Source organism: Podarcis filfolensis, assembly GCF_964270895.1.
Source record: "Podarcis filfolensis genome assembly, chromosome: 10".
NCBI lineage: Eukaryota > Metazoa > Chordata > Lepidosauria > Squamata > Lacertidae > Podarcis > Podarcis filfolensis.
Window position 1 is genome coordinate 46,793,527 of NC_139612.1, and position 27,376 is coordinate 46,820,902.

Below are 27,376 nucleotides of genomic sequence, written 5' to 3' on the forward strand. Positions count from 1 at the left end.
TAGGTCTTCTCTGGGAGAATATGCTGCAATACTCTGGCCGAAGGCAGCTCTGCAATGCATATACAGCTGCCACAACAAAATCTCTGTGTGTGGTTGTTGACACACAAACACACACACACTCCATTCCATATAGGAATTTTGTTCAACACAGTCCTTAAACACCATCCCCTCTCACGCCAAATGGGCCTAAAAATGCCCAAAGTTAATCATCCAATGTAAAAACAAATTAAATAAACATTGACTGCACCACCTTCCCCCCCCAAAAAACCTACAACAAATAACAACACGCCTCTATAAGTGTCAGTTTGAGATGGGGGCTGAAATGTGCAGTTGTGGAGGGGGGGTGCCTTAGAATCTCCTGCCTGTATACAATGAATGCATCTGGGCCATAAAGAGCTCTTAGCTCCACCCTCTGTCTTTCCCTCCCCCTGTGTAAAGCGGCAAGCCAGTCACAGAGACATTCATCCAGGGTATTAGGAAAAACCAAGCCTCCCCTTAGGAATGGCACTTGTCTGAGAGTTTCCTCAGCACACAGCTCCTGAAAAGCCACCAGGCTTGTGAAAGGAGAACAGAGGGGCTATTGGGATACAAATTACAGCTCTCTCAGGATTTGCCCGACAGAGCGGCCGATGTAAGTTTCTCTACCTGAGCTTGGTAACTCACTGTCTCTTTCTCTCTCCCCCTCTTTCTCTCTCCTTTTTAAAACACATCTGACAGTTTTCTCCTTCCACTGAGCTTTGGGTGAAGAATTACAGATTGAAAAGGCAGCCAATTTGGGGTGGGGGCTAATTTCTTTTACGTTAGGGAACCAGCTAGGTGCCTGTGCCAACTTTATTTTTAGGTATTGCTTTCCTGAGGTTGGTTAATGTCTGACAGGGTTGAAAAGTGATAGAAGCGTCAAATTTTCTAGAAGTTTTTTAACATACGTATATATATTAGATATATGCGATGCACACAAACTTTAAAAATAATAATATCTGGAGCGTAAGTGAACCAGGAAGGGAATATGAAGCCAAAATATTTCCAGCCCATTCTATGATGCCTTTTACCTGGTCTGCTTCAAATGGCGCAGTGTGTTTGAGACGCACTCCGAATACACTAATTCTTACACAATCATGAGGCGTTTTGTCTTGATCCTTTAATACTTATAACCACCCATTTCCCCCCAACTGCTGATATTCTTGACTCCAGTATCAAAGCAAGTTAAGAAACTGCAGGCATATTTGGGATTTGGAAGGAGAAATTAAGAAATAGGTCTTGTTTTTTGGTCTTCACCCTCTTGAAGACCTCCCCAATCTTTGTTTGTAAGATAATATGTACACCAAAAAAAAGCGGATTCTCATGTTAGAGAAACTTTATGGCACATGTCAGAAGTTCCCAGCTAATTAGAATGTTTTCCACTCACATTTGATAACGGCTTTTGTAGGTCCCATAAAACAACATGTTAATGTGGTAGGGTCCACAGATTTTTATTAAGTGTGTACCAAATCCTTTCCAGATTATTCGGATATTTTGAACTTTTTTAGCTTTAGTGTTCATTTAGACCTTTTTTGTGTGTGTGGTTCCAGTTGGAAGACGTTGGTACCTGAGGAGTAAAACAAAGAGGAAACAATGACAGACGATCAAGACCTTTCTGAGGTGGAGATGAGTCCTGTAGGTTCTGAAGACCACCACTGCCTCTCTCCAGGACCTTCCATGGCATCAGATGCTAGCTCTCACCTTAGCAACCCCAGCAGCGGTGAGATGGGGAAGGTGAAGAAGGAACAGCAGGACTCAGAAGCGGATGACGACAAGTTCCCAGTGTGCATCAGGGAGGCCGTGAGCCAGGTGCTGAGTGGCTACGACTGGACCCTGGTGCCCATGCCTGTGCGGGTCAATGGAAGCAGCAAGAGCAAGCCCCATGTCAAGCGGCCCATGAATGCCTTCATGGTGTGGGCGCAAGCGGCCCGGAGGAAGCTGGCAGATCAGTATCCTCACCTCCACAATGCAGAGCTCAGTAAGACGCTTGGGAAGCTCTGGAGGTAAGAATGGCTGGGAGAAAGACACCACATAAGATGAGGGGAAACTGGGGTGCACTAGAGAGTGGTGGAAGCTCAGCAGGCATCGATTGATTGGTTTTAACTTTTGCTTTGATGTGGTGATAAGGGGAGAGCAGGTGGGGTGATCCAGGAAATAAGGCACAGATAAGTGGCGTAGGGAGCAAAGCATAGAAGGCACTTTCTTTCTTGATTATGTGCTGCCAGTATAAAACTTGGTCCATGTTTTGATTTGACCTGTAATCCTATTCCATTGCAAGGCCCAGTTAATCTGGCCGCTAAGCCACAGTCCCAGCAGTTGGGTTTTCAGAAACTGCATACTTCACCTTCTCCTCTTGACCTGTTGTGTTCCTTCTTTCTACTACACTTTTGGGGTTCTTCTTCAGTTTTATCCCCTAGTGAAATCACAAGTCTCTCCTCTGCTACATGCTGTTTATCCAACAGTTCTGAAGTCCAAAACAAGCAGTGTCATGGTGGTGAAATTAAGGGAAAGATTAATTCGAAAATGTAAAGTTGACAGCTTTCATGGCTGAGAGAAAAGAAACTTGATTTTCATGGAACAAAGGCTGAGCAGCAAAATGACAAATTGTGCTCCCCTGTACGCAAGCTGGTTTTCATTTCATGATTTTGAGCCAATCTTTGATTTGTGAAAGTTCAAATTGAAGTGTTTGGAATTTGACATTCTGTGTCTGTTGAGTTTTCTAGCCTGGCATTTGTTTGTATTTGTGTTTTTTGTTTTTAAAAACTTCCTTAAATGTATTTGTACCTGTCTTGAAGACAGAGTGAGCTGCTGTTGGCATGGCGGGAAGGAAGGAGCAGGTATGGCAAAGGACAGAAACTCAGCCCCCTGTTACAGACCATTGCATTGTTGTTTAGTCACAGATATCGATAATTGGTGATTGCCTGAAGGTGATTTGGATTTGGAATTTGGCAACTGTGAAATATACGAACAATGAAGAGTCGTGGGGTGGGGGGAGGCTAATGGAGCAATAAACAAGGCTTGTAATAAAAGGCTGATGGCGAGATAAGGAAACACAATCAGAATATAAGATCCCTTATATTGCCACTGAGCAATCTATGCCAATGCATTGCTTCTGGCTAATTGGACTGTCACAATTTGGGGTTGTTTCTGTTTATGGAACAACATGTTAGTCCAACCATAGTAGAAACAAGCCAGTGTCCACTCAGGTAGCGAGAAGGCACTTTATGTTCCTTATTCAAGTGCACATATGTTCATATAGTAAATCTTTGAAGACAACATTCCTTTGCAAATTTACTTGGGAGTAATCCCAACTGAACATACCGGAACTCACTTCTAAGTAAACATGCATAGGATTGTACTGTTCAAGACTTTCCAGATTATCTGTTTATTGTGCATTTGTTGTGCGGCTCTTGCTCACCGTTTAAATGGAATCTAAGCATCTTACATTAAGGAAGCATGACTGTTTCAGAGACATTACATTTCCCTGGCATTCAAGTAACACTATGTTGCAGATGGGGAAATGTGATTATTTACCCCACCTAAGAGGACTGTTGTTGTTTGGAGCAGTGTCTAGAATCACGCAGTTGTGAGAATGTCATGGGCACCTACTGGGCAGTGTCCATGCCCTCATGCATTATGGCAGGCACAACTCTGCCTCCAACCCACGTTCTCCAAATGCTAACCTGCAAAGAGAGGGCTAGCAAGTTGGAGCTGAAAATAGCAATCCTTGAGGCAGAGGATGGAGAAGAACCTTGCTAGTTTCTTGCCCCCAGCAGCCAGTCTCCACATGCCTTGTCTTGAGGCTTTATCTGGACTTATTGCTTTGGTTGATTTGATAAGAAGCTCCTGAACGTTTAATTTTAGCTGGTTTCATTCCCAAGTGAATCCTGACTTTGTAGGCAAAATACTTCCCTTCTCCGGAACATACATCAGAATTTTTTTTCTTTTTTAAATTGGTACCTCCCTTGGCACAAAGGCTGGTTGTGCATTTTGTGAGGATGGGCACTGCATTATTGCATTGACACAGGGACTTGTAAAGCTCTCCTGTGAGATTTGAAATGCAGTGGGGCTGTTCATCCACGTAAACCTTTAAGAACGAATTCCACCAAGGCAGGATATCCCTTCTACTTCAGCTTGCAGTACTCTGACAGCTTAAATATTCAAAACCCACAAAAAAACACTCGAGTTAGGCTTGAGCAAAGCTTAAATTATTTTCTGTTTGAGTTGAAGCCTTGAGGTTATGGTAAGGATTTCAGCTTTTATCTGAAAATCTGATTATTAGAAAATACCTTCAAGACAAAACAAAATGGAAGACGCAGGGTTTTTCTTTAAAAAATAATAATTATCACATGACTCTTGGTTTTAAGTGAACAGATTAGATATATGCAACATGCTGAAATCTTAAGATCCGGCCACCCTGTGGGTTTTTTCCTCTCTTTTTTTTCCAAATTCTTCTCCCATCCACACCCTAACTGCCATTCCTTCATCTAAATAAGCAGGGACCTAGTTCATGTGATTAGCTTTGCTGAGCAATTTGTCTGTGGAAAGCCATGCAGAATCCATGTGATTGCTGCAGGGCCAAGAATTCCACTTCTTTTCAGGCTTCTTGTTTATAGGAAGGGCTGTAGCTCAGTGGTAGGGCATCTGCTTTGCACGCAGAAGGTCATGGGTTCAGTCCCCGGCATCCCTAGGTAGGATGGGGAGAGACTCCTGGTCTGAAACCCTGGAGAGCCCTTGCCAGGCATTGTAGACCAGGGTTTCTCAAAGTAATCAGTACTGACCCCCTGAAGGTTGATGAGACTCTTCAGGGAATGTATAAAGACCCATGGGTCAAAAGGTCATCGTGGAAGTTTCTGAGATACAGTACAAAAAAATTAATTAGGAATTACGAGCCTCAGAAATAAAGGCCGTGGGCATGTACAGAGTGCGCATCCCTTGCCAATGAGTAACGGTGAGCGATTGTTAATAAATATCAATTATATCTTGATCTATTTTCATCTTATTTCATTTACATTACAAAGAATTTGGGATGGGGTTGATGACGACTTTATAAGCTCATCAGTGAGTCAATGAACTCAGAGGTTTGGGAAATCTTGTTGTAGAGACAATACTGAGCTCGGCGGTCTGACTCAATATAAAGCAACTTCCTATATGGAGAAATGCTTTTTCACTGCCACGTTAGACTGGTCAGAGACACACCCCTTTCTGACCCTGAAGTTTCCTCCCCCCCCCCCTTTATGGCAATTCATAAGAATTCAGACTGAGCTTCAGTTAAAGGGTTTGGGTCTCCATTCTTTCCGCCATGTTATATCTGACAGATAACCCTCTTTCTACGTCTAGTGGGCATGAAGCTGAAATATTAAATACAGGCATTCAAAGGCAGGGCCTTTGGGTTATTTCCACAGTTTGCCTCTGTGGTGACAGAGAATAGCGCCCAACGGAACCTTTTCCTCTGTCTATCAAACCACCTCTCTTTTCCTAAGTCTTCCTGCAGTACAACTCAAACAAAATGGCTTCCTCAAAGAATTAAAATGGAGAAATGTGGCAGACCGTAAATTAGATTCCTAAGGCTTGGCACTGGTTGATTTGTCCTGAAAAGAAAAGCCTTGCTAGATCAGGCCATAAGCCCATTTATTCTAGCATCTTATACTCACAGTGGCCATCCAGATTCCTCCGAAAAGCCAGCAAACAGGACCCGGGTGCCACGACATTTACCCCACGTGCGATTCCCAGCAATTGTCCTGCCTACATATAAATTTCTCCCAGTCTAAATATTTAGCCATCATTCCCATAATGCTTCACTGGTATGTGGACTTAAATGCTTTGCTGAACCTGATTAAGATTTTGGAAAGATGTGTACGCCACTCACCTGACTCTTCTTATACACATTTCCTACTTTATCCACCAGTCATCATCATAATACTGCTGATACCTAGCTGATTTAACCCAACTGACTGTTGTTGTGACATACAGACAAGTTGACTGTAGTTCAGTCCTAGGCAGGGAATCCTTTGAAATATTCCATTTAGCCATTCAGTTAAAGGTTCTCCTTTTTCTCTGTAGCTTTTATTTTTAAATTTGCGGGAATACCTGCGTATATCAATTTTCTTGCTGCTTGTCAAATGGTGGCTCAGGGGATTCTTTGACTCAGTTCTGCTGTGGATAGAAGTATATTTGTAGTAAACCTATCTGGGCATGCATCTCATTAAGCTCAATGGGACTTACATCTCAGTGGGATTTACCATAACAGCCCAAACCTTATCATGTCTGCTCAGAAGTGTGTCCCATTGAACTCAGCAGGGCTTTCTCTAGGGAAAGTGGACAGACGATTGCCGCCTAAAGAGCCCGTTGCAATATAAACCAATAAGGAAACCTGTGTCTCTATTGCATTGGTAACAGTAGCACATACATCTGTGTAATGCCTTGGCCTCTGTTGGCAGAGAGGAGTAGACAGAGTGTCAACAAAGGTTAGTTATAATTGTCTGCATGTACTTTCTTATCTAGTCCCAGTCAGAAACCATTCCTTTCTCCCCGACCCTTATTTGATGTGATTTTTCAGCATTGCAAATGTTTAACCGCTCCACAAATGTAAGGATTCAGTTATAATAAAATCTTTTAACCTGTGTAAGAAAAAATCCAACTAGCAAACAAGTATCTGAAATATATAAATTATGGTGGAGGGAGGCAAAACAACAACAACAACAACATTTTTTGAGTGCCGTCCACTTCCCTAACTAGCTACAAGCTCAGTGATGGTGTAAGGTAGCAGTCCCTGCCTTTTAAACCCTTCTCTAGTTAGTCTGATATGTGAATCACTAAACAGAATGACGATATCTTTGGATCTCAATATCCTTTAACTCATGGCTGCATTTACTTTCATTGTTCTTATATTATTATATTTGTCTTATTAATGTCTTATTATCTCCGCTAGTAGAGCATGAGACTCTTCGTCTCAGGGTTGTGGGTTTGAGTCCCACATTGGGCAAAAGATTTGTGCATTGCCAGGGGTTGGACTAGATGACCCTTGTAGCCCCTACAATTCTATGATTATTTGATAACTTTATCACAAATTTACTTATTAGTGGCCTGGATGAGACTCTCTGAATGTAATGGAACTTATTTCAGGGTACCAAAAAAAAGAAAGAAAAAAAAGGGAGAGAGAGAGTTTAGGATGGATCTGTACTGTGGACATTGGTATTTTCATGGGTCTGCTAATGCACTCCCTACAGTCTCTACAGTGAAGAGAGCTGGATGCTACCTTTTGCTTCCCTTTTGTACTAAAAAGTGCTTATGAATGCTCATCGTTTAAGGCAGAGGTCTGGATAATATTCAGCTCCCTTTTAGCCTTAGATCCCTTGGTATTTGCCCTGCATGCATAGTTCTCATTTTAGAAGTGTATTCACAGCATGTCCCAGTGGCTTCCACGAGGACAACCCATGGGCCAAATCAACATGGCTGCCTTGTGAAAAAAAAGAGAGGGGGGAAACACCACCAATGTACGCCTTTACTTGTTTAGCCTTGTTTGCTTTTGCTAACAGAGACTTCCTTGTGTCTCTCGCCACTAACATGGCTCTACACGCTTTCCTCATTTTTTAAATACTCTGCTGCCGCCAACGCTTTAAAATCAGTAGAAATATTTTAAAATAAATACTACACCAAAATACACTTACACTTCTTTTTTTTAAAGAACTTTCCTATGAAGGAAAACTGAAATGCAACTTTACTTTGCAGTTCTGATGTGGCAGCATTTGAGCCTTTAGAATGAAGTCCGTCTTCCTGGGCTCTGTTGCGTGGAAAGGCAGTATACTACTACTAATCTATTATTGTCATTGTTATTTTGATTCTACACACACATATATAAATCAGAGAGGTCACACCATTTACCAAATACTATGGTTCTGTGACTTCCACTCCTTTCATTGTGGCTTGGGTAGGTTTGTGGTTTTTTTCGCATAAGTGGCCGGTTTCAAATAATAGGGGCTGCGCAGTGGCACCATGTGTGGTGGATCGCTCCCAGAAAGATTCCATTGTTGCTGTTCCACTTGAGTTGGGAAGGGTGAGAGACACCAAGCCGAATATAAGAGTCCCAGACCTCTGGTTTGCCACTAGAGGGTCTTATCTCTCCCCCCCCCCCCCCGACGCTGCTTTGGTATGTCACAGCAGCAGTGCTACAATTACATTTTAAAGAAGGGGGTGGATAAAATGTATTTGCTGGATATTACTGGACTCCAGTTTCTATTATCACTGACCATTGGTCATGTTGGCTGGAGCTGGTGGAAGTTGGAATTCAACAATGAATGGAGGACTACAGCTTCGCCACCCCTTGTTTTAGAGGAATGAGAAAGATGATGGAAGGAAGGAAGGTTGGGGTTGGGGGAGAGAAATGGTAGAATTGTATATAACTAAGTCCCATGTTACACAGGTTGGTCCTAGGTCCAGAAGAGTGGATGGGTGGCAATCTAGAGCCATTGTTTCAGGCTGTTTTCACTCATGACATGAGGTTTAAAATGTGAGTGGGAAACTTGCACTTGCCAGAATGACAAATGCCTCTCCTCTGCATTATATTCTGCATTGGGAACAAACAAACAGGCAAGAGAGATGCAAAGGTATTTAAGCTGCAGATATGAAAAAAATTACAGCACCTGGTTTGGGAATTGGGATCAAATGGTGACTGGCCTTGGTGCCACCAAAAGCTGATGCATTAAAGTCAAATGATGAATCGCTTTGGCAAAATATAAATACAACTTGCTCCTCGTATGTTGACCTGTGGTGTGGTTGCTGTTCCTCTTGTGTTGTTAGTAGTTTCCATATCCTTCTCTTTCTGTGACTACATTCTGTGGCAAAAACAGGAGCTCCAAACAATTTTATATTTCATTTTAAAGATTTATTAGGCTCCACAGTAGCCTTTCTTTCCCCCTTCAAGGAATGCAAAACTATTGCCTGAATTTCCAGATTTCTGTTGTTTTAAGGAATACCCAAGAACATTACAGTCCCGCAAAACATAGCGAATACTGTTGCACTCATGTCCTGCTTGCGGACTTCCAGTGGGCATATTTTTGGCCACTGTGAGAACTGGATGCAGGATTAGATGGGCCTTTAGTTTGATCCAGCATGGCTCTTCTTACGTTTTAACAACAACTAGGCTGTTTACACACCGTATCTTGCATAAATCGTAATGCACGTCCTTTGTTTCCAACCCCATGGTTCCAAAACATTCCTTATTCCTGAAGTGATGATCTGTCAGTCCAGTCCTGCGACACATGCTCCTCAGATGCAAAATGATTATAGAATGACATTGATCCCTTTATCACGACTGCCAAAGATGAATGCTAGTGTCCGGAAGATAGGAATCATACTTCCTCTCCATTTTAAAGTAGCTTCCATGAAAGATGTTTCCCTGGGTGAAAGCCAGGGAGCTGTAGTTTGCTTCAAATGTGCCCACGCTTCTCTTCCTCTATCCTCTACATGTGCGCGCACACATGCACCCGCACCAAAGTCAGTCACTGCACTATGGGAACCGCTGTCTATAGAGACAGACATCAAGGGGCAGGGCATTATTCATTGTGGTAATATCTGCATATCAACACGACCTGGGAGTTCCTTGGGGGAAGGAAAACCTGCAGTTAGTACTTCCAAATACACCCAGAATTGTAAAGATAGGCAGCACTTTAAATTTGCAATGTGCTTTAGGTCATCTTTCCCACAATAAGCCTATATGTCTTGTTTTATGGTAGGGTAGCCATGTGTCTTGCCTTACATACCTCTGTTTGGAAGGGCAGTCAGAAGACAGCCCTCTATTTGAAGAGTTGTTGTTGTTGTATTTCTATACCACCCTTCATCCGAGGATCACAGGGCAGTTTACAATTTGAAAACACCGGAAATACATAATGTAGAAACAAACAAATCCGCCCCATGTCTGGTTTAAATATATGTAACTATAGAAAGGGAGCTTAGAAGCCACTAATCACAATTAGCCACCCCTGGTCAGTAAAAAAGTAGGCACACTTGGTGTCTTCCCCACTATAGTGTGATGTACAGTGGTACCTCGGGTTACAGGCGCTTCAGGTTACAGACTCCGCTAACCCAGATATAGTACCTCAGGTTAAGAACTTTGCTTCAGGATGAGAACAGAAATTGGGCGGTGGCAGCGGGAGGCCCCATTAGCTAAAATGGTGCTTCAGGTTAAGAACAGTTTCAGGTTAAGAACGGACCTCCAGGACGAATTAAGTTCTTAACCCGAGGTACCACTGTATTGTAGTTCTTCTTAAATTATAGAAATTATTTCTAGAGCCATGTCTATACATATGAATTTCGTTATGTGAATGTTATGCAAAGTGATCTCTTTTTTTGTCCATGCAAATCCTCTTTTTTGGCAGTCCATAACTGGTCACCCTATTTTACTGATGAGGAGCTGGGAGTGACTTATCCAAGACCCCCTCCCTCGCTGCATAAACACACCAGGTCTGTAGCTGAGTTGAGCTTTAACTAAATAGATCTCTCAGCTACTGGGCCCTGCTAGTTCTTAAAGGCAAAGGCCAGTTACTTCATCCACGATTAATTTCCTTCACAGATGTATATTTTACTTAGGAACTCACATGCACATTCCTCAAGAGTCCATTTTCTTAAGTGAGGAACGCACATGTAGCAAAGCAGACGTTTTGCATTCATTACAAGTTACAGCGCACATGTGGGTTACATGTAATTCGCTTCAGAAAAAGTATGTGCAGCCTGTGTCTCTATTTTGCATGGCAATGTACATATATTTGGAATCCTTGCCTTCTCGTGTGCCTTCTTCTCTTTGCTTGTGATTTTGCCGAGAACCTGTTTGTCTTTTGAAATGTTGCTGTCAGGCAGTGTAGTAATTGGGGTCGCTGTACACTGACGGAATCAACAGTTGCACGGGCATCGGCGGGCTTGTGAGCGTGGCAGAATAAATCTGAGTGAAGCACACTCAACTGCTATCCGTCCCGTGGGCAAGTCATGATAAAACCACACCTCTGGGAGACATAAACAGGCCTTTGAGTGGTTTGCTGATTACTCTCCCACTGGTTTGTTGTGTGCCTTCCCCATATGCTATAAGGCTTACAGTGTGCCTTGAGTTTTAATCGTATTCAACTGAGTCCTACTTGAACTAGATTCATTGGAATTAGTGAACCTACATTAGTCGTGTCCATTACTTTCGATGGGTCTACTCTGAGGAGGACGAGCTTTGAATACCTCCCATCACAATTACTCTTGACAATGTGAAGGGCAATTACAAGGGAATCAGACTCTGTGGCAACATCCGTGATGCTAACGGCTTCATTTTCACGCTGTAATTAATCGGTCTAATTAATTCCCAGTTATTTATCTCCTTTGTTGAGAACAGCTATTTTGCAGCCTAAAAAGCATGTTGTCTTCTCATGATGCTCCATTTTACTGCTGGCTTTTCCGGAGGTAACTGAGGCTGAAATCCTAACCCTGTTTACCTGGGAGTAAGCCACATTGAATTCAGTGGAACTTACTTCTGAGTAGACACGGTATGGGTTGCAGCCTAAAACATCAGACCTCTCTTCACAGGCTACACCTTGGCTTAAGCTCAAGGTCACCAGAACTCAGCCCTGTAACAAAATTTTAGAGCTGCTCAACCGTGGAATATATGGGATTATAAATGTGTATGTCTTGATGTATTTTTAATCCTTGTAATCGCTTGTAAGCTGCTGTGGAAAAAAATATATTTTGAAATGTGAGATAACAACAACAACCAACAGCAGCCTCAATGTGAAATGTTAAGGTCCTACGGCACGGCTTTCAGGGTCAGCTTCAGTTGTAACTTCTAGAAATGAGCCCCTAGATGCAGCAAGGAGAAAAAAGAATTAGAGACCTCCACCCTAGTTATGGTGCTTCCAGATTATCACTATTTTAGGGCGGGATTCAATCACATACAAGCAAATTCAAGTTGTGCGGTTACCACTGACTCAGACTTGGGGAGGTCTTTCACAACTAATCCACTCCCCACCCCCTGCAAAATCTGACTTCTTTGAGAAAAGGAAAATGATGAGTAAATAGAATCATAGAATGCACTGGAAAGTGTGCTATAATACTTGATTTGACACGGTGTCAGCTAACCTCCTTGTAAACAAATAAAAATGAATGCTCAATAAACAGGCTGTTTGGAAGCAGCCTTAAATAAAGAAGTTACAAGGGGTGTGTGGGTGTGTGTGGGTGTGTGTGGGTGTGTGTGAATGCATACGTGTTTCTTTCGACTTGTCGGCTTGCCGCCTAATGATCCAGTTTCCCAGCTGAATGTGTCATCTGTCTCTATTATACAGTATTTTATTTTTGGTTGGAATCCTTCTCAGAAAATGTGGAAATTTAGGCTTCTGGGGTTAATCTGTGGTAGACGATTCAAACATGCAGGTTATCACTGGACATTTCAGCTAACAACAATGCTTCCTTGGGAACTTAAAAGCAGTGGAAATTAAACTGCTGCCCCCCGCCCTGCCATTCTGCCAACTTTGGTGAGGCTAATTATATAGAGCTGATTTCTTTTAATTTTCTTTTTTTAAATGCATCAACCTAGAGTAGTTTTGAAATTGAATCTAGTTGGTTAGTTGACGCTTTTCAACATCTTCCTGTAAATAACAAAAATCGGTATCCAGTGCCTGAGACTGAATGCCAGGAAATTGCTGGACCCAGGATAGCTGCCAAATTCACTTGGCCTTTCCTAGGGCAGGGTGTGTGTGTGTAACCTGTGGACCACAACTCCCATCATCTGGCCATGCTGGCTGGGGCTGATGGAAGTTGGAGTCCAATGAAATCTGATAGTTCCATACCCTGCCATAAGGAAACCTGAATTCTTCTAACTTAGTCAAATCCTAGAATGATACTCTTTAAGGATGATTCCAGGTGGGTATCTATTGTGGGGCAGGTTATCGTTAGGCATACATTTTTTGCAGCACTTTCACAACTTCATAGGCATCAAGAGGTCTCTGTGGCGCAATGGGTCAGTGTGTCTGGCTGTTGGCCAGAAGGTTGGTGGTTCAAGCCCACTCAGGGGTGACTAGGGGCAGAATCCCTGCATTGCAAGGAGGTTGAACTCGAAGACCCTCAGGGTCCCTTCCAACTCTAAAGTTTTATGATTCTATCCCATATTCCCCACTTTAATCTGGATTTACCTTTCCAGTAAGAACTCATAAAGTTAGTGGGGGGGGGGGACTCTGTTGCAAACAACTTATTTGCAATATCTGAATACATCATTAAGTCTGAATTTGGAAGCACTCTTAAGTCTGAAAGAATGATCCTAGGCGTGCCTGTTCAGAAGTCAGTCCCACTTAGTTGAGTTGAACTTAAGTTGAAGAGGTAGGCTGAAAACAGTCAAAACAGATAGGTAGCCGTGTTGGTCTGCCATAGTCAAAACAAAAAAAAATTTTTTCCTTCCAGTAGCACCTTAAAGACCAACTAAGTTAGTTCTTGGTATGAGCTTTCGTGTGCATGCACACTTGGTATCTGAAGAAGTGTGCATGCACACGAAAGCTCATACCAAGAACTGGAAGGAAAATTTTTTTTTGTTTGTTTTAACAGTCAAAACAGTGAGATAGAGGGAGAAACGGGGACAATTGGTAATACTCAATGGTTTCACACCTATGGGAAGTGAAGTGGTGGCTTTCATACACACACACATACATGCAGGGTATCTACAGACATTCTCCAAAAAAGCCTGTAAACAGGAGCCTTGCCCTTTTGGAAGCAAGACAAAACAATTATCAGTATCTGGCATAATGCAGCAGGAGAGCAAACTTGTTTCACTGCTTGAAAAATGCAACGCCAAGATACTGGTGTCCGCAGCAGCACCCTCTACTGGACAAGAAGTCAAATAACAAACAATTGGTCACAGGAACGAGCCGCAGAGGAGTAGCTGTTGTTGCCACAAAGGAGGAAAAGAGGGAGGGAGGAGAGTGCTGAGGCACATTAAACACAAATTAATTTCTTGGTACATGAATTTATGAAACAAGTGAGATGAACCAAGGCGCATTAGAAATACTCCCTGAAGCGCCTTCGTTTCAGTTGAGCGTGCCCAAGAATTTCAGTAAGCAATCTGGTCACAAAGAGATGTTAACTTTGGAGGCATATATACACACGAAACATATATCCGTATTATAGCAGTTTAAAGGTTTTCCCAGACAGTCCTTGGGAGATGTAGTTTAGTGAAGGTTCTGATAATTATGTTAGAAATCCATAGGCATGGACAAGTCTATCCGGTTTCTCAGTATTAAGTTCAATTCTCCACATTTTCACATCTGTTTTCTTTTCATTAAAGAAGCTCTTGTGAAAATTCGCCTGCATGTTTGTGCCATTTCCCCCCTAATATACACAATTTTGCAAAACAATTTCCACCTGATATAATGCATTTTTGTACGTTGTTTTCACAAACATATGCAGTCGTATGCACACTTTATCCTAGTATGCAAACATTGCCTGGATGCAGAACTGCATTGCAAAATTCAGAGAAGTGAGAATTCGGAAGGGTTGTTGTGTTTCAGTTTGTGTGCTGTTTCAGAAAGTGTGAATAAGGCAGATTCACCTTGAAGTACAAACTGAATTGAGCTTCTTCCGCAAACCCCTCTCCCATCGCTAGAGATTCCTATGATCCTCATAGGACTATGGTTCACAGGAAAGAGGGGGGGGTTACTTGTAAACCCATTCTATGCCTGTAAATAATAGGCCCTCAGATTGAGCCTTTCCATACAATAACTCAAAGTGTGCCCTGGCCACATTTCACCTGTTGTGCAGTACTTGCACAAGTGATGCAACCAGCAGCAGTACCTCAGTATCCCATCTCTGCATCCTAGTTGTAAACATAACAAGTGTGTTGTGGAAGTGGAATATTTTTTACTGTTTATTGCATCCTCTCTCTCTCTCTCTCTCTCTCTCTCTCTCTCTCTCTCTCTCTCTCTGAATGCCACAATGCACATGCTTCTCTTCATGATTTGGGAGAAGACAGCTTTCAAACCCAAAACCTAAAATGAAGCATTAAAAAACCAAAACCCAGACAAACCCCGAAATGGATCTGGCAACCAATAGAATGTGAGGGAGAGAGGGAGGAGCTGTTTTCTGCCAGGAATGACATCACAGACGGCTGGGCCCAACAGGTGCCTATGACCCTCATGCAATAACAATCCATGTGCTACATTGACAAGGGCTATAAATAGTGCCGAGTGTCGTGCCACTTGTGACATCGCAAGAACAAAAGCACAGCCTGAGCTTCATGCCCACAGACTGTGCTCCACAAATGCCAGATAATTGTAGAAATCTTCCACATTCAGTTCACCTTGCAATTACGGGAACTACTTTCGCACATAGTTCAGAGCTTTTTGAATGAATTTTGCTAAGCTAAAATAAAGTTTTAAAAGGTGTGACTGGCAAGAACCCACCAACAGCATACAAACTGATATGGCTAACTTGACCCAACAACCCTCCCCCCCCCATGGAAAGAAAACTCACAGCAGTCGGCTGAAGGCAACTAACCATACCCTGAGTCCCCAACCACTCTCAACACCAAGGAAAACTAATTATTGAATAGAAAGGGAACCTACACATGTGTACCTGACACAGAAATATCACACATACACTATGTAAAAGAATGAAAGTTTACTCCCCCCTTTTTCTCTCCCCAGTTTTCTCTCCCTACCTCTCTTCTTCCCCAACCTTCTACTGTATGCAGCATCAAAGTCTCATATCGAATATAAATGATCTGAAAAAAGAACTTTATGATCAGAAAACAGAAACGATGTATGTACTTTTGTAACCCAAGAAAGTCTTAATAAAAACATTTAAAAAAAAAAAAAAGATGCGCATGGCTTTGAATAAAATTGATGCTTCCTAAATTCCCAGAATCGGCCTGCATGCCAGGCCTTAGACTGTGAACATGTGAAAAAATATTAAAGGTGCCTTTGAATAAGTATATTTCCCTTAAGTGATAGCTTCCCCTTTAAGGCAGAATACATGCCTTAGGACTTGCATGTTTATTGTGGCATATGCTTTTATATGTTAGGGTGCCCCTTCGTGATCCTCAGTTAGCAATTTGGTGTACAAATCTCTCTCTCTCTTTCTCTCTCTGTGTGTGTGTGTGTGAAAGTGTATGCAAGTGTGCATATGTCTGTAAGTGTGTGTATGTACATGTGTGTTGTTTTTTCTCTGGGCACTGGGAAAAAGGAGCCCTTTCTCAGCACTCAAAGAGAGAAAACAGCAAGCTGGCCATGTAGGGAACTTCCCGCAGGGGCAGATCATTTTGTTTTCCTCTCTGCGAATGAGCATGAAGTGACAGGAGGGGTCTGGGGGGTCTGATCCAGCCTTATAGTCCCCCACCTCTGATGTAGAGAGCAAAAACTGTCAACAGTGGCATCAAATGGTTAAAAATTATAGCCTGCTGCTCTGCTTATTTTGCATATGCGTTAATTGAATTGTCAGAAATGCATTTAAAAACTTAAATGTACGTATTCAAAATAAGCACAGTTAATTACTCACACCTATAATGAGACAGGAAACCACTGTCTCCATTCAAGTCTGAGTGGATAGCAACTAACGTTTTTATAAGTTAGCAGATTCATGCTCAAGTCTCTTTAAAGTTCCTTTGGTCTCTCTCTTCTGCATTCGGTGCATGGCAAAATAGGATGTAAAATGTCTTTGGGGTGTGTAAATATGGAGGATCCTCTCTCGGAGCAGCATGAAATGAATCCATTGGCTGCCATAGATTTGGGTTTTTTTATTCCATGCCTGCATGCTAGAGGCAAGAGGCCTATCAAATATAACAGATGAGTTGATGGGATCTCAGCATGTGGATAACAGCTGAATTTTCTCGGCACACACCGCTCTGAGCAAATTGTCCCTTGGAGCAGTGCTTGCAACATCTGCATTGGGTCTGTACACACATATGCATAGATACAACTGATCTCTTCCCCCACTCTATTCCCTGCCTTAATTCTCCTCATTGCTCTCTATGGGACCAATGACTGAGCCCTTCTTATAGCACTGACTCAGCTGTAGCAGACACCGATGAGTAAAGAGGCTTGGCAAAATATATCAGCTGCATCCTTTGCAGTCACCCACTAATAGAGCCACTACACTATAGACATACTGTATTTTTCCATGTATAAGACTAGGCTTTTCCCCCTAAAAAATAATGTCCAAAATTTGGGGGCATCTTATACACAGATAGAATAGATCTCCCCCCATTTTCTTAAATCAGAGTCCCCCAAAATAGGGGGCGTCTTATACATGGGGCATCTTATAGACGGAAAAATACTATACTTTGGCACAGATGGCCAAGGTGGTGCCCTCCATATGCATACCCTCCCACTGCCCCCACAATGCCAGGATTGTCACGAAAACCCTTAAGCCATTACAGCATCTCACTTCCTCATGCAGAGTCCCAAATTCCCAAGGGCCCTTCCCTTCAGTACAGCATTTCAATGTGTTACTAGAAGTTCAGTTCTGTGCATCCTTCTAACACATTTATTAGATGCGCTCAATATGGCGTCACTTCCTGTTTTTATGAAAACAAGTCACCTGAATGCCCCCAAGAAAGTTTTTCACCGTTTTCCTGCCCCTCAGTAGGTCGGACTCCCATAAAGAAAGTGGAGAGTGGGGGAGCGAAGGGGGTGGGGCCTTCTGCAAGGCCATTGCCATGGCTGCAAGGGGTGTTGTGGGAGCTGAAGAGCAGCCATTATGGTCACTTGGCTCCAGCTTGGTTCGTTCGGCCACTGTGTCTGAGTCCATGCCCTAGCCTCTGAGGAGAAGGAGGCACGGGGGATAGCAATGATGACACTGATGTAGACTATGTCCCTATTTTCACCTGAGGAATGTTGGAGGGTATGCCGTATGTTGTCAGGCCCCAGCTCCCATCAACTCCAGCCAGTAGCAGTTAGGGAGGATATGAGTTGTAGCATGGTGGTGATGTGGGGGGGGGGGAGTAGGTAAAGGATCCCTGGACGGTTAAGTCCAGTCAAAATCAACTCTGGGGTTGTGGCGCTCATCTCGCTTTCAGGCTGAGGGAGCCGACGTTAGTCCACAGACAGCTTTCCAGGTCATGTGGCCAGCATGACTAAACCGCTTCTGGTGCAATGGAAACTCCGTGACAGAAGCCAGAGCGCATGGAAACATCCTTTACCTTCCTGCCAGTGCGGTACCTATTTATCTACTTGCACTGGTGTGCTTTTGAACTGCTAGGTTGGCAGGAGCTGGGACTGAGCAATGGGAGCTCACCCCCGTCGCAGGGAATCGAACCACCAACCTTCTGATTGGCAAGTCCAAGAGGCTCAGTGATTTAGACTAGTTGCATGTGCTACGACTACAAATGTAGAAGCCATGGCAATGGATCCCCTCCGTGATCACAAAACTGGAGTGTAAATGCCACTCTGGCTGCATCAAAAAGTATTCTGCCTATGGGGAGGAAGGAGGAGAAGGTCCAGTTAAAGCTGCCTTAATACCAATTGCATTTACATGCCAATCTTTCTTTCCTTCTTTCCTGGGTGCCTGCAAAAATTCCATTGCACGAAAGGTCATGAAGTAGGGGGGACGCCAAGGCAGGAAACAAGTGAAATCCAAATCCCGCAAATCTCCTGGCCTCTCTGCCTGCTCATACCGGTTTCCCTTCGCTAAAGCTGATTTGAAGTTCTGATCCCCAGGAAGAACAAAGGGAAGCCAGGTGACATAGCAGGAGAAGACAAGGGCAGGGTTGGGCCACGGGGTAGGGTGGGAGGAACGGAAAGAGGACTTGGTTGCACAATGCAGTCAGGGAATCTCAAGAGCAAGGCTGCTATCGAGCACTGCAGTTCAAATTTGGAGTTCACTGTTTCTGTGGCTTGTTTCCTCCTGACAAACATGTATCTGTAATATTGCACATGATACCTTTTTCACAGTAAAAGGAAATGACATCCTAAACTCAGAAGAAGCAATATGGTTAGGCACATGTGGGTGCCATAACTGAAAAATCCATCCCTGTGCATGCACTGGGGGTTGTAGCTCGGGGCAGAACATCTGCTTTGCATGCAGAAGATCCCAGTTTCCATTCCCAGCATCCCTAGGTAGGGCTGGGTAAAGCCTTCTAGCTGAAACCCCAGAGAGCAGCTGTCTGTCAGTGTAGACAAGTACTGGGCTAGATAGCCCAATACTCTGACTGACTATAAGGCAACATCCTATGTCCACTAGCATAAGCAAGGGATGGAAGCTCTGGAAAGCTTGCAGAAACCCAGTTCCCCACCAGCTTGTACTCAGACCCCCCAAGTGTCCCAATTTTCCAGGGACATCCCTGATTTAGAGAAGCCGTCCTGTTTCTGATTTGATGCCAGAATGTCCCACTTTTCCTTAGGATGTCCCTATTTTCACTGGAGAAATGTTGGAGGGTATGGAGTTATCTGACCCCCAAGCCGTCTGAAGAAAATCCTGTATAGGGAAGGTTGTTTTATTAATGTTTATTGTTTTATCATGCTTTTATATAGGTTGGAAACTTCCCAGAGTGTCTGGGGCAACCCAGTAAGATGTGTGGGGTATAAATAGTAAAATTATCATTGTGAAATGGGACATCCCTATTTTCATTGGAGAAATGTTGGAGTGTATGTTGTACTTAGTACCTTCCAGGTTTAAAAAAGGCTGGATCCTTGGCTGGAATGAGTTTTTGCTTCTTCCAGTGTCAGAAAAAACCTAATTATGCTATCCTAAATTGTTCCAAGCACGATTATTCAACGAGTCTAAGCCCAGCTCCTCATTGTCTCCAAAAAATGGGAGACCCAGGAATTAAACCTATCTGGAAACCTGTTTGGGGGCTTTGGGCAGATCCAAACCATACGTTTAAAGCACATCCAGTGTACATTTAAAACTTATGACTTCCCCCAAAGAATCCTGGGAACTGTAAGTTTCCTACTCACAGAACTACAATTTGCAGAGCCCTTAACAAACTACAGTTCCCCGGATTCTTTGGGGGAAGTCATGTGCTTTCACTGTGTGTTGGGTGTCCTTTAAATATAAAGGTGCCAGGCAAAAACATCCCTCTTCCCTCAGGCCTTTGGCTAATTAAATGATCTATAACCTTTTAAACTGTTTGGGGGAAGTATTGTTTTGTTTGTTGCTACGTTATGTATTCATGTATTTTTACATTGAAAACTGCCCTGTGATCCTCAGAGGAAGGATGGTATAGAAAATTAATTTAAAATAAATAAAGTAAATAAATATGGTGTGGATCCACCTAAAGCACCCAGAATAGGTTTCAAAAGTCTCCCGCTTTTTGGAAACCATCAGGGATAGTCTTGGACTCATTGAATAACTGTGCTAGGAGCAATTCAGGATGAGAGAATTAGGATCCTTGGGGACATTTGTGTGTGATAAAAAGGGGTGGGAAGGAGACACAGGAAAGCTGGTGTTGAACTCAGGGTGACTCAATCGTTTTAATCTCCTGGATTAAAGCCATGGTTGGAATGCAGTTACGTGGCGGAGACCCTCTCAGCCTGGTGTGAAGTTAGGTCAGCTCCACTAGAGGTATCACTGTAGGACATCCTGCCCAAGAGAGAAAAGGAGAAGCTCAATCCAGGGTTGGCCCGGGCCTTTTGCTCGCTGAAGTGAAGTGCAAAATGGTGTCCCTACCTTTGTGTACAGAAGCGGACTGGACTGGCAGTTGGATCATAATTCAACCTTGGTGAACGAGGCAGCACCCTCTATGGCTTCATTGGATAGCAGAGGCATTTGAGGGAGGCAGGGCAGGTTCCTCCAACACCTTGCTGCCACTCCTCACCCATCAGCAACTGCTGCCTGAGGCAGCGTCTTCAGTCTGCCCAATGGCCTTAACAATTCTTAATACTGTATTTTTAAATTGGTGTAACTAGCCCTGAGATACCATGGTGAAGGGTGGGTGAGAAATGTTGTTGTTAGGGCCTGACTAAATCATTCTTAAGTCTGCCACTACTTTTGCTATGGGCTGCTTTGCGTTCATTATTCCTGCCATTAGCTCTTTCCCCCTTTTTTTTCTTTGTCCTGAGTTTATTTACTTTCTAGCAATAGACTCTGCAGAAAGTTTGGTTCTGCATTTGTATAGGCCCTCAGAAGCTTCTTCAGTTTATACTTTCTCCAGAAGTTAACTCAAATTTTCAACTAGAGAACTTGCATATAAATGAAAAAAATTGCATGTGAGATATTACAGCTAGGTCTGTCTTGACTGGAAATGTCACCTAAGAAGCTTTCACACCCTGGAGCTTTTCCGTTTCCTATAGAACACAGAACGGCATTTGGGCTGGTGGGGAATAACAGTCAATTTGTGTTGCAAAATAGAATGACCATGGAACCATATTCAGAACAGAAGACAACTAAACTGGAATTCTGGAATCTACAAAAGTTGTGTAAATTATGTTTGAGCAAATTAGATGGGCTAAATAAGCATATTTGGGAACAAAGATAAGAAACGTGGTCCACTCGATGCTGTTTCTTATGAGGGAAACTGACAACAAGCATGTACACGACACCTTGATTAAAATCTGGTAAGAGTTGCCAGGGTCCAGAAAAAAATTACTCCAGGGTCACCATTTAGCCACCCCTGATGTAGTATGAAAAAAGGTTGTGGTCAAAGCTTGATAGCACCTGCAAAAGAGGTATAGGAATTTGTCTAGTCCATGTCTAATGTGATGAAGAGCAGTGGGATTCTGTTCTAACTGGAGAAAACTCAAAGTGCTAGAGGAGTGACCTGAGTTTTCATCCTGAGTTTTCAAGGCTCTGTGCTGTGTATTTAATTAGTCACCCCAAAACAGAACAGCATCTTATAAAGCAGCGCCTGTTAAAGAGAGTGGAAAATGAGATCAGAACACAAGGACCCTAGAATTTTGTGGTTTTTTTAATGCAACAATATCTGGGATAATTAAATGGGACCTTCCCAATTGCACAGCTTTCAAAACTACACAGAACAAAATAAAGAAAATTAAAAGACATTTTGCCCGTGTGTTACTGAATCTAAATAAAACTGTGCTTAAGGTCAACAACTTTGCCGGTGTGATTGAATTGCAATTCTGATAAATGGATCAGATGGCTCATTGGCTGAGACTAGAACTGTATCAAAAAATGGGGAGCTGATCACATATGCAGGTCGTTCATAAAATGGCCCGAAGAGCCTCACCCTGCCACTGCAAAACCTTTGAAAGGGAGTGCAGGGTTGACAGGGGTCACAATGGAGCAATCCACTTTCAGAACATATTTGCCCCTCTTTCCTCCAATGCTATGGCTTCTGGTGGGTTTGTGGTTCCGCTTTTAACAAACTCGTTTCGCATGTCCTCCCCCAACACCCCCTTCCTCTGCTTTCTTTAAGATTGTTGAATGAAAGCGACAAGCGTCCCTTCATTGAGGAGGCGGAGCGGCTGCGAATGCAGCACAAGAAGGACCACCCTGATTACAAGTACCAGCCGCGCCGGCGGAAAAATGGCAAGGCCGCCCAGGGTGAAAATGACAGCCAGGCCGAGGGAGAAGCTGGTGGAGCAGCTGCAATACAGGCACATTACAAGAATGCCCATTTGGACCACAGGCACCCTGGGGAAAGCTCTCCCCTGTCTGACGGGCACCCTGAACACCCCTCAGGTTAGTCCCATAATACAGTTTAATCCACAGACATAGCCTGAAGATCAGCAGCTGGGTATATCAGGGGTAGGCAACATGGTGTTATTTTTTTGACTCCCACTCCCATGTGCCCCAACCAGCATGGCCAATGGTCAGGGATGATGGGAGTTGTAGTTTCACCTTCATCTGTGGAACGTCACTTGGCTGCCCCTTGTCTAACTGTAGAGTACCATCGTGAAAACAAATGGTTGATTTTGTTCCTATTTTTCTGACCTGGCATAGTTAAGATATGGCACAAGTGAGTTTGGCAACTTTTTATTTTTTTAAAAACAAACCCTCATGGTTCATCATTGCCAAAGTCTAAGGGCTATATTTAACCCAGCTGTCATTTTGTATTTCATTAGCTGCTGCCCAATTTATTTTTGCCTCGCCTCTGAGGAACGATGCTAGCACAGCTTTCCTACATCTAGTGCAGAAGTTCTCAACCTGTGGGTCCCCAGATGTTGTTGGACTACAACTCCCATCATCCCTGAGCTCTGGACCCACAGGTTGAGAAAGGCTGATCTAGTGCCTTCCAGATGCTTTGGGCTCTGGCTCCCATTGACCCCAGCCAGCACGGCCAATGATTAAAGGTGATGGGAGCTGCACCTCAACAACATTTGGAGGGCTTCAAGCTAGGGAGCTGCTCTAGCAGGTCTGTGCAGCGAAGGGAGACAGGTCAGCTACTCTCCTGCTGTGAAGTTGTTCTCTCTGCTTTATTCATGGCGAGGTGGTAACTGACATCTTCTCTCGGCTTCCTCCTATGTGGTTTTCATATCATAGGTCAGAGCCACGGACCTCCCACACCGCCGACCACTCCAAAGACAGAATTGCAGTCCGGTAAGGCTGACTCCAAGAGGGAGGGGCGTTCCCTTGGGGAAGGAGGAAAGCCACACATCGACTTTGGCAATGTGGATATTGGGGAGATCAGCCACGAAGTGATGTCCAACATGGAGCCCTTCGACGTCAACGAGTTTGACCAGTACCTGCCGCCGAATGGACATGCTGCTCACCCAGGTCATGTCGGAGGCTATGCCACAGCTGCTGGTTATGGCCTCGGGAGTGCCCTGGCTGCAGCCAGTGGACACTCGGCCTGGATCTCCAAGCAGCATGGAGTCTCCTTGTCTGCTGCCACATCATCGGTGGTAGACTCCAAGGCACAAGTGAAAACAGAGGGCTCTGCTCCGGGGGCCCATTACACTGACCAGCCCTCCACTTCACAGATAGCATACACCTCTCTCAGTTTGCCCCACTATGGCTCAGCTTTCCCCTCTATATCCAGGCCTCAGTTTGACTACCCTGACCACCAGCCCTCAGGACCCTACTACGGCCACTCCAGTCAGGCTTCTGGCCTCTACTCGGCCTTCTCCTATATGGGGCCCTCCCAACGGCCCCTATACACTGCCATCTCTGACCCGGCACCTTCAGTGCCACAGTCTCATAGCCCCACACACTGGGAGCAGCCTGTATATACGACCCTCTCGAGACCCTAGGGAACGGGGAGCAGTGACCAAAGCAGCAGCGGAAAGGCTCCGGAGAATCAGCCCCAGAAGACGAGCCTCCGGGTCCCGAGGTCATTCGGTGTAATCCAGTCGCCAGAACCCACAGAATATCCGGGCGTGTCTATCTTGACCGCAGTTATCGATGGCTCACCTGGCTGGAGGAAGGTTCCCAGCCACCCCCCACAATCCCAGTCCTTGATTGGCTTCCGAGGTCCCATAGGCCTTCTAGATGAGGACGATTCTAGGCACGGAGCAACTAGTCATGGCGGGTTTTTTTGTTTTTGTTCAGCAGATCAAGGGTTTAAAACAAAATAAAATTGAGAGATAATCCCTTCCCTTCTCTCCCCCTCCCTGAAGTTGTCCAGACCATCATCCTGATGGTTTAGAAAGAAACACAATGGACGCAATTCTGCCACTCGCTGTGGGTGAAGGCTAGGTGGGCACCCTGGTGGGGTAATGTTACAGGTGGAGAAGTAGAATGGTGCAGCCGTCCGATATGGACCATGCTCTAGGACATTCCTGCTTCAGAGTCGCACGTGCATGAAATGTTGCTCCCCATTGGAAGACCAACCTATGCTTGCTTTTCCTGTTGATATTTGGCGCCTGCGCCCACTTTCCCTTATCCATTCCATCGCCTCTCTGCTGCCTGGCTCTCTTAAGACTTAACTACACAGTACTTTGGACTCAGGAACTGCATTATATGCTCTGGCCGCCTTTGCATTGCAGCATGTAAGCATGTGCATACATGCTGGTCCCTTGGACCGTAAAATCAGCAAATGGGACTGAATCCAACTTTGTTGTTATGAACATTTTGTATTCCTAGTTTGTTTCCAACACTTTGTGGCTCCCTTCTAAACTCCCTCAGCTACCTTTCTAACATGCCAGAAGATACCCTACCAAAGCCAATACTTTTCCTTCCGGCTTACGAGAGTGATTGTGTGTCTATATGTGTGTGTGCACATGTGTGTGCAGAGTGGGTGAGGGAAAGCAGAAATCTATCAGTGCCTGGAACGGTCAGTGTGGCTCTGCTATTTTCTTAAACACAGACCAAATGTGCAGGGGGAACTTCTACATGAACACAATGCTAGAACAGACATATCCTCATTCCCCCACGAGAGACAGCTAAAGGCGTTTTGGTGCCCGAGGCAGAGCATGCACATGGCTTGCCAAAAACATTATAAACTAAATCACCAATCATTTGCTCCCGCTTTCCAAAATCTGTGTGCCAGAGGCTGCCTCACCCTGCCTCCTGGCAGGGCCAATCCCTGTCACATGTTCAAAATTGTTAGCAGCTAAGTTCTGTCTTTGCCACAACAAGGAGGACCTTGCTGGTGTAACTGATGTGGAATGGGCATTTAAAGAAGAAGTAGGGCTGTGCAGAATTCAGATGAACCCATGTTCACTTTTGAGTTTTTCAAATGGAGGCAGCCTCCTCAGCTAAATCAAATTTTGCCTTTATTTTCCTCTTCTCCGTGGCCCTGATGCATGCCCATTCCACAGCTTCAAAAAAGGAAAATGAGTATGTCACTTTGATGGCTGCCGTGACTTAGACAGTACCAAAAACACACCCCGGAGAGGCCAGACACTGTGCAGTTGCATGAGGATAGACCCACAACTGGCCACCATGTACATGGTGGTACTTGCTGTTGTTCCTAACCCCTTTGGATTGAGATGACTGAGGCTAACCTCCCCAAAAGTTATGAGCTTTATATATGCTTGACTCCATTTTTCTGCTATGGATGATTATCTCTTCTCCATGGTGTTTGAAAAGAACATGTAGTATGTCTGTAATCCTTGTATGCATGCAATCTATTAACTGCTCTACACCCTTATTTATGGAAGTAGCACATCCTCCCCTGTTCCCAGCACCACAACCCTCTAGCACCATTAACTTTGCATCAAATGTATGGAATAATAAACTTAAGAGGTTTCAGCTATGCGTGTCAATTTCTGTTTCTTCTTTTCTCTATCTCAATCCTCACCCCCACCGCCCAAAAGGGGTGTAAGGAAACTATTTCTACCTACACATACCCTTCTGGCTCACACATTTTTTTCTTCTTATTTATATGTTAAATCTGAATCTCGCCTTTCCTCCAAGTACAGTCGTACCTTGGTTTTCGAACAGCTTAGTTCTTGAACGTTTTGGCTTCCAAAAATAGTTCGCAAACCCGGAAGTGATTGTTCTGGTTTGCAAACTATTTTTGGAAGCCAAATATCCGACGGGGCTTCAGTGGCTTCCGATTGGCTGCAGCAGCTTCCTGCAGCCAATTGGAAGCCGCACTTTGGTTTCCGAACGTTTTCGAAGTCGTTTGGACTTCTGGAACAGATTCTGTTTGACTTCCAAGGTACGACTGTAGTGCTCAAGGCGGCTAATAGCAGTAATGCAAATGCAATATGAAAATGGTGTTTCATATTTCTTCCCTAAACATTGTTGAAAGGGCACAAATGGTAACTAAGAACTGTCTTTGCTGGGTGACCATATCTCCACCCAGTTAGTTTTCAGGGATAATCACAAATGAGATCCACCCCCTGGTCTGCATCTAATCTTTTGGTAGAAGCACCCATTCCCACCTTCTGTGGGAATGTAGTGACAGGGGGCTGGACTAAGCAAATGCTGAGGTCCCTCTCAGCTAGACATGGGCAAAACTATCCATTTCAGTTTCTCATTTTTCCAGACTTAATTTCAGTTCTTCACATTTCCACATCAGGCCCCCAAACTATTCATTTTAAAGTCCTCACCAGTATTTTAGTGTGAATTTGTCCCCGAATAAGCACATTTTTGTATGCAGCTTTACCTAATACACACTTTTTTGCAAAGCAATGTCCTCTAAGTTAAAGCATTTCTGTGTGTTGCTTCCATGAATATATGCATTTTTGTGCACATGGCATTGCGAAATTCAGATAAATGCAAATTTCAAAGGCAGGCTGTGTTTCAGTTTGACTATATCATTGGGAAGTACAAATTAGGTAGGCTCATCTTTAATTGTGATCTAAGCAGAATATCTCCCCCATCCATACCTGCAACTGATTCAATGCATTTGTAAGTTACACACTGCATTAAGTATGACTTCGTTTTGTAAGCCTCCTTCTAATCTATTCCACTAGGTAGCATCACATTCTAGTAGTACTGAAACACATACAGAGAGAGAGAGAACTCAGAGAACCTGCCTTTATCATGCATAGCTCAGTTAAAGCCAAAGGTTAAGTAAAAGAGGATGTTCTGCCTCCTCCATCCCATCGCTGCCTGCACA

The 27,376-nt window shown here is 43.9% G+C and overlaps 1 protein-coding gene across 1 annotated transcript; it reads left to right on the forward strand.

Moving 5' to 3' along the window:
• Positions 1–447: 447 nt before the first annotated feature.
• SOX10 (SRY-box transcription factor 10) lies at positions 448–26,062 on the forward strand. The gene is made up of 4 exons (XM_083573673.1): positions 448–631; positions 1,569–2,021; positions 22,340–22,605; positions 23,407–26,062. The coding sequence occupies exons 2-4, from the start codon at positions 1,612–1,614 to the stop codon at positions 24,114–24,116; spliced, it is 1,386 nt and encodes a 461-aa protein (XP_083429799.1). The 5' UTR covers positions 448–631; positions 1,569–1,611; the 3' UTR covers positions 24,117–26,062.
• Positions 26,063–27,376: the final 1,314 nt, after the last annotated feature.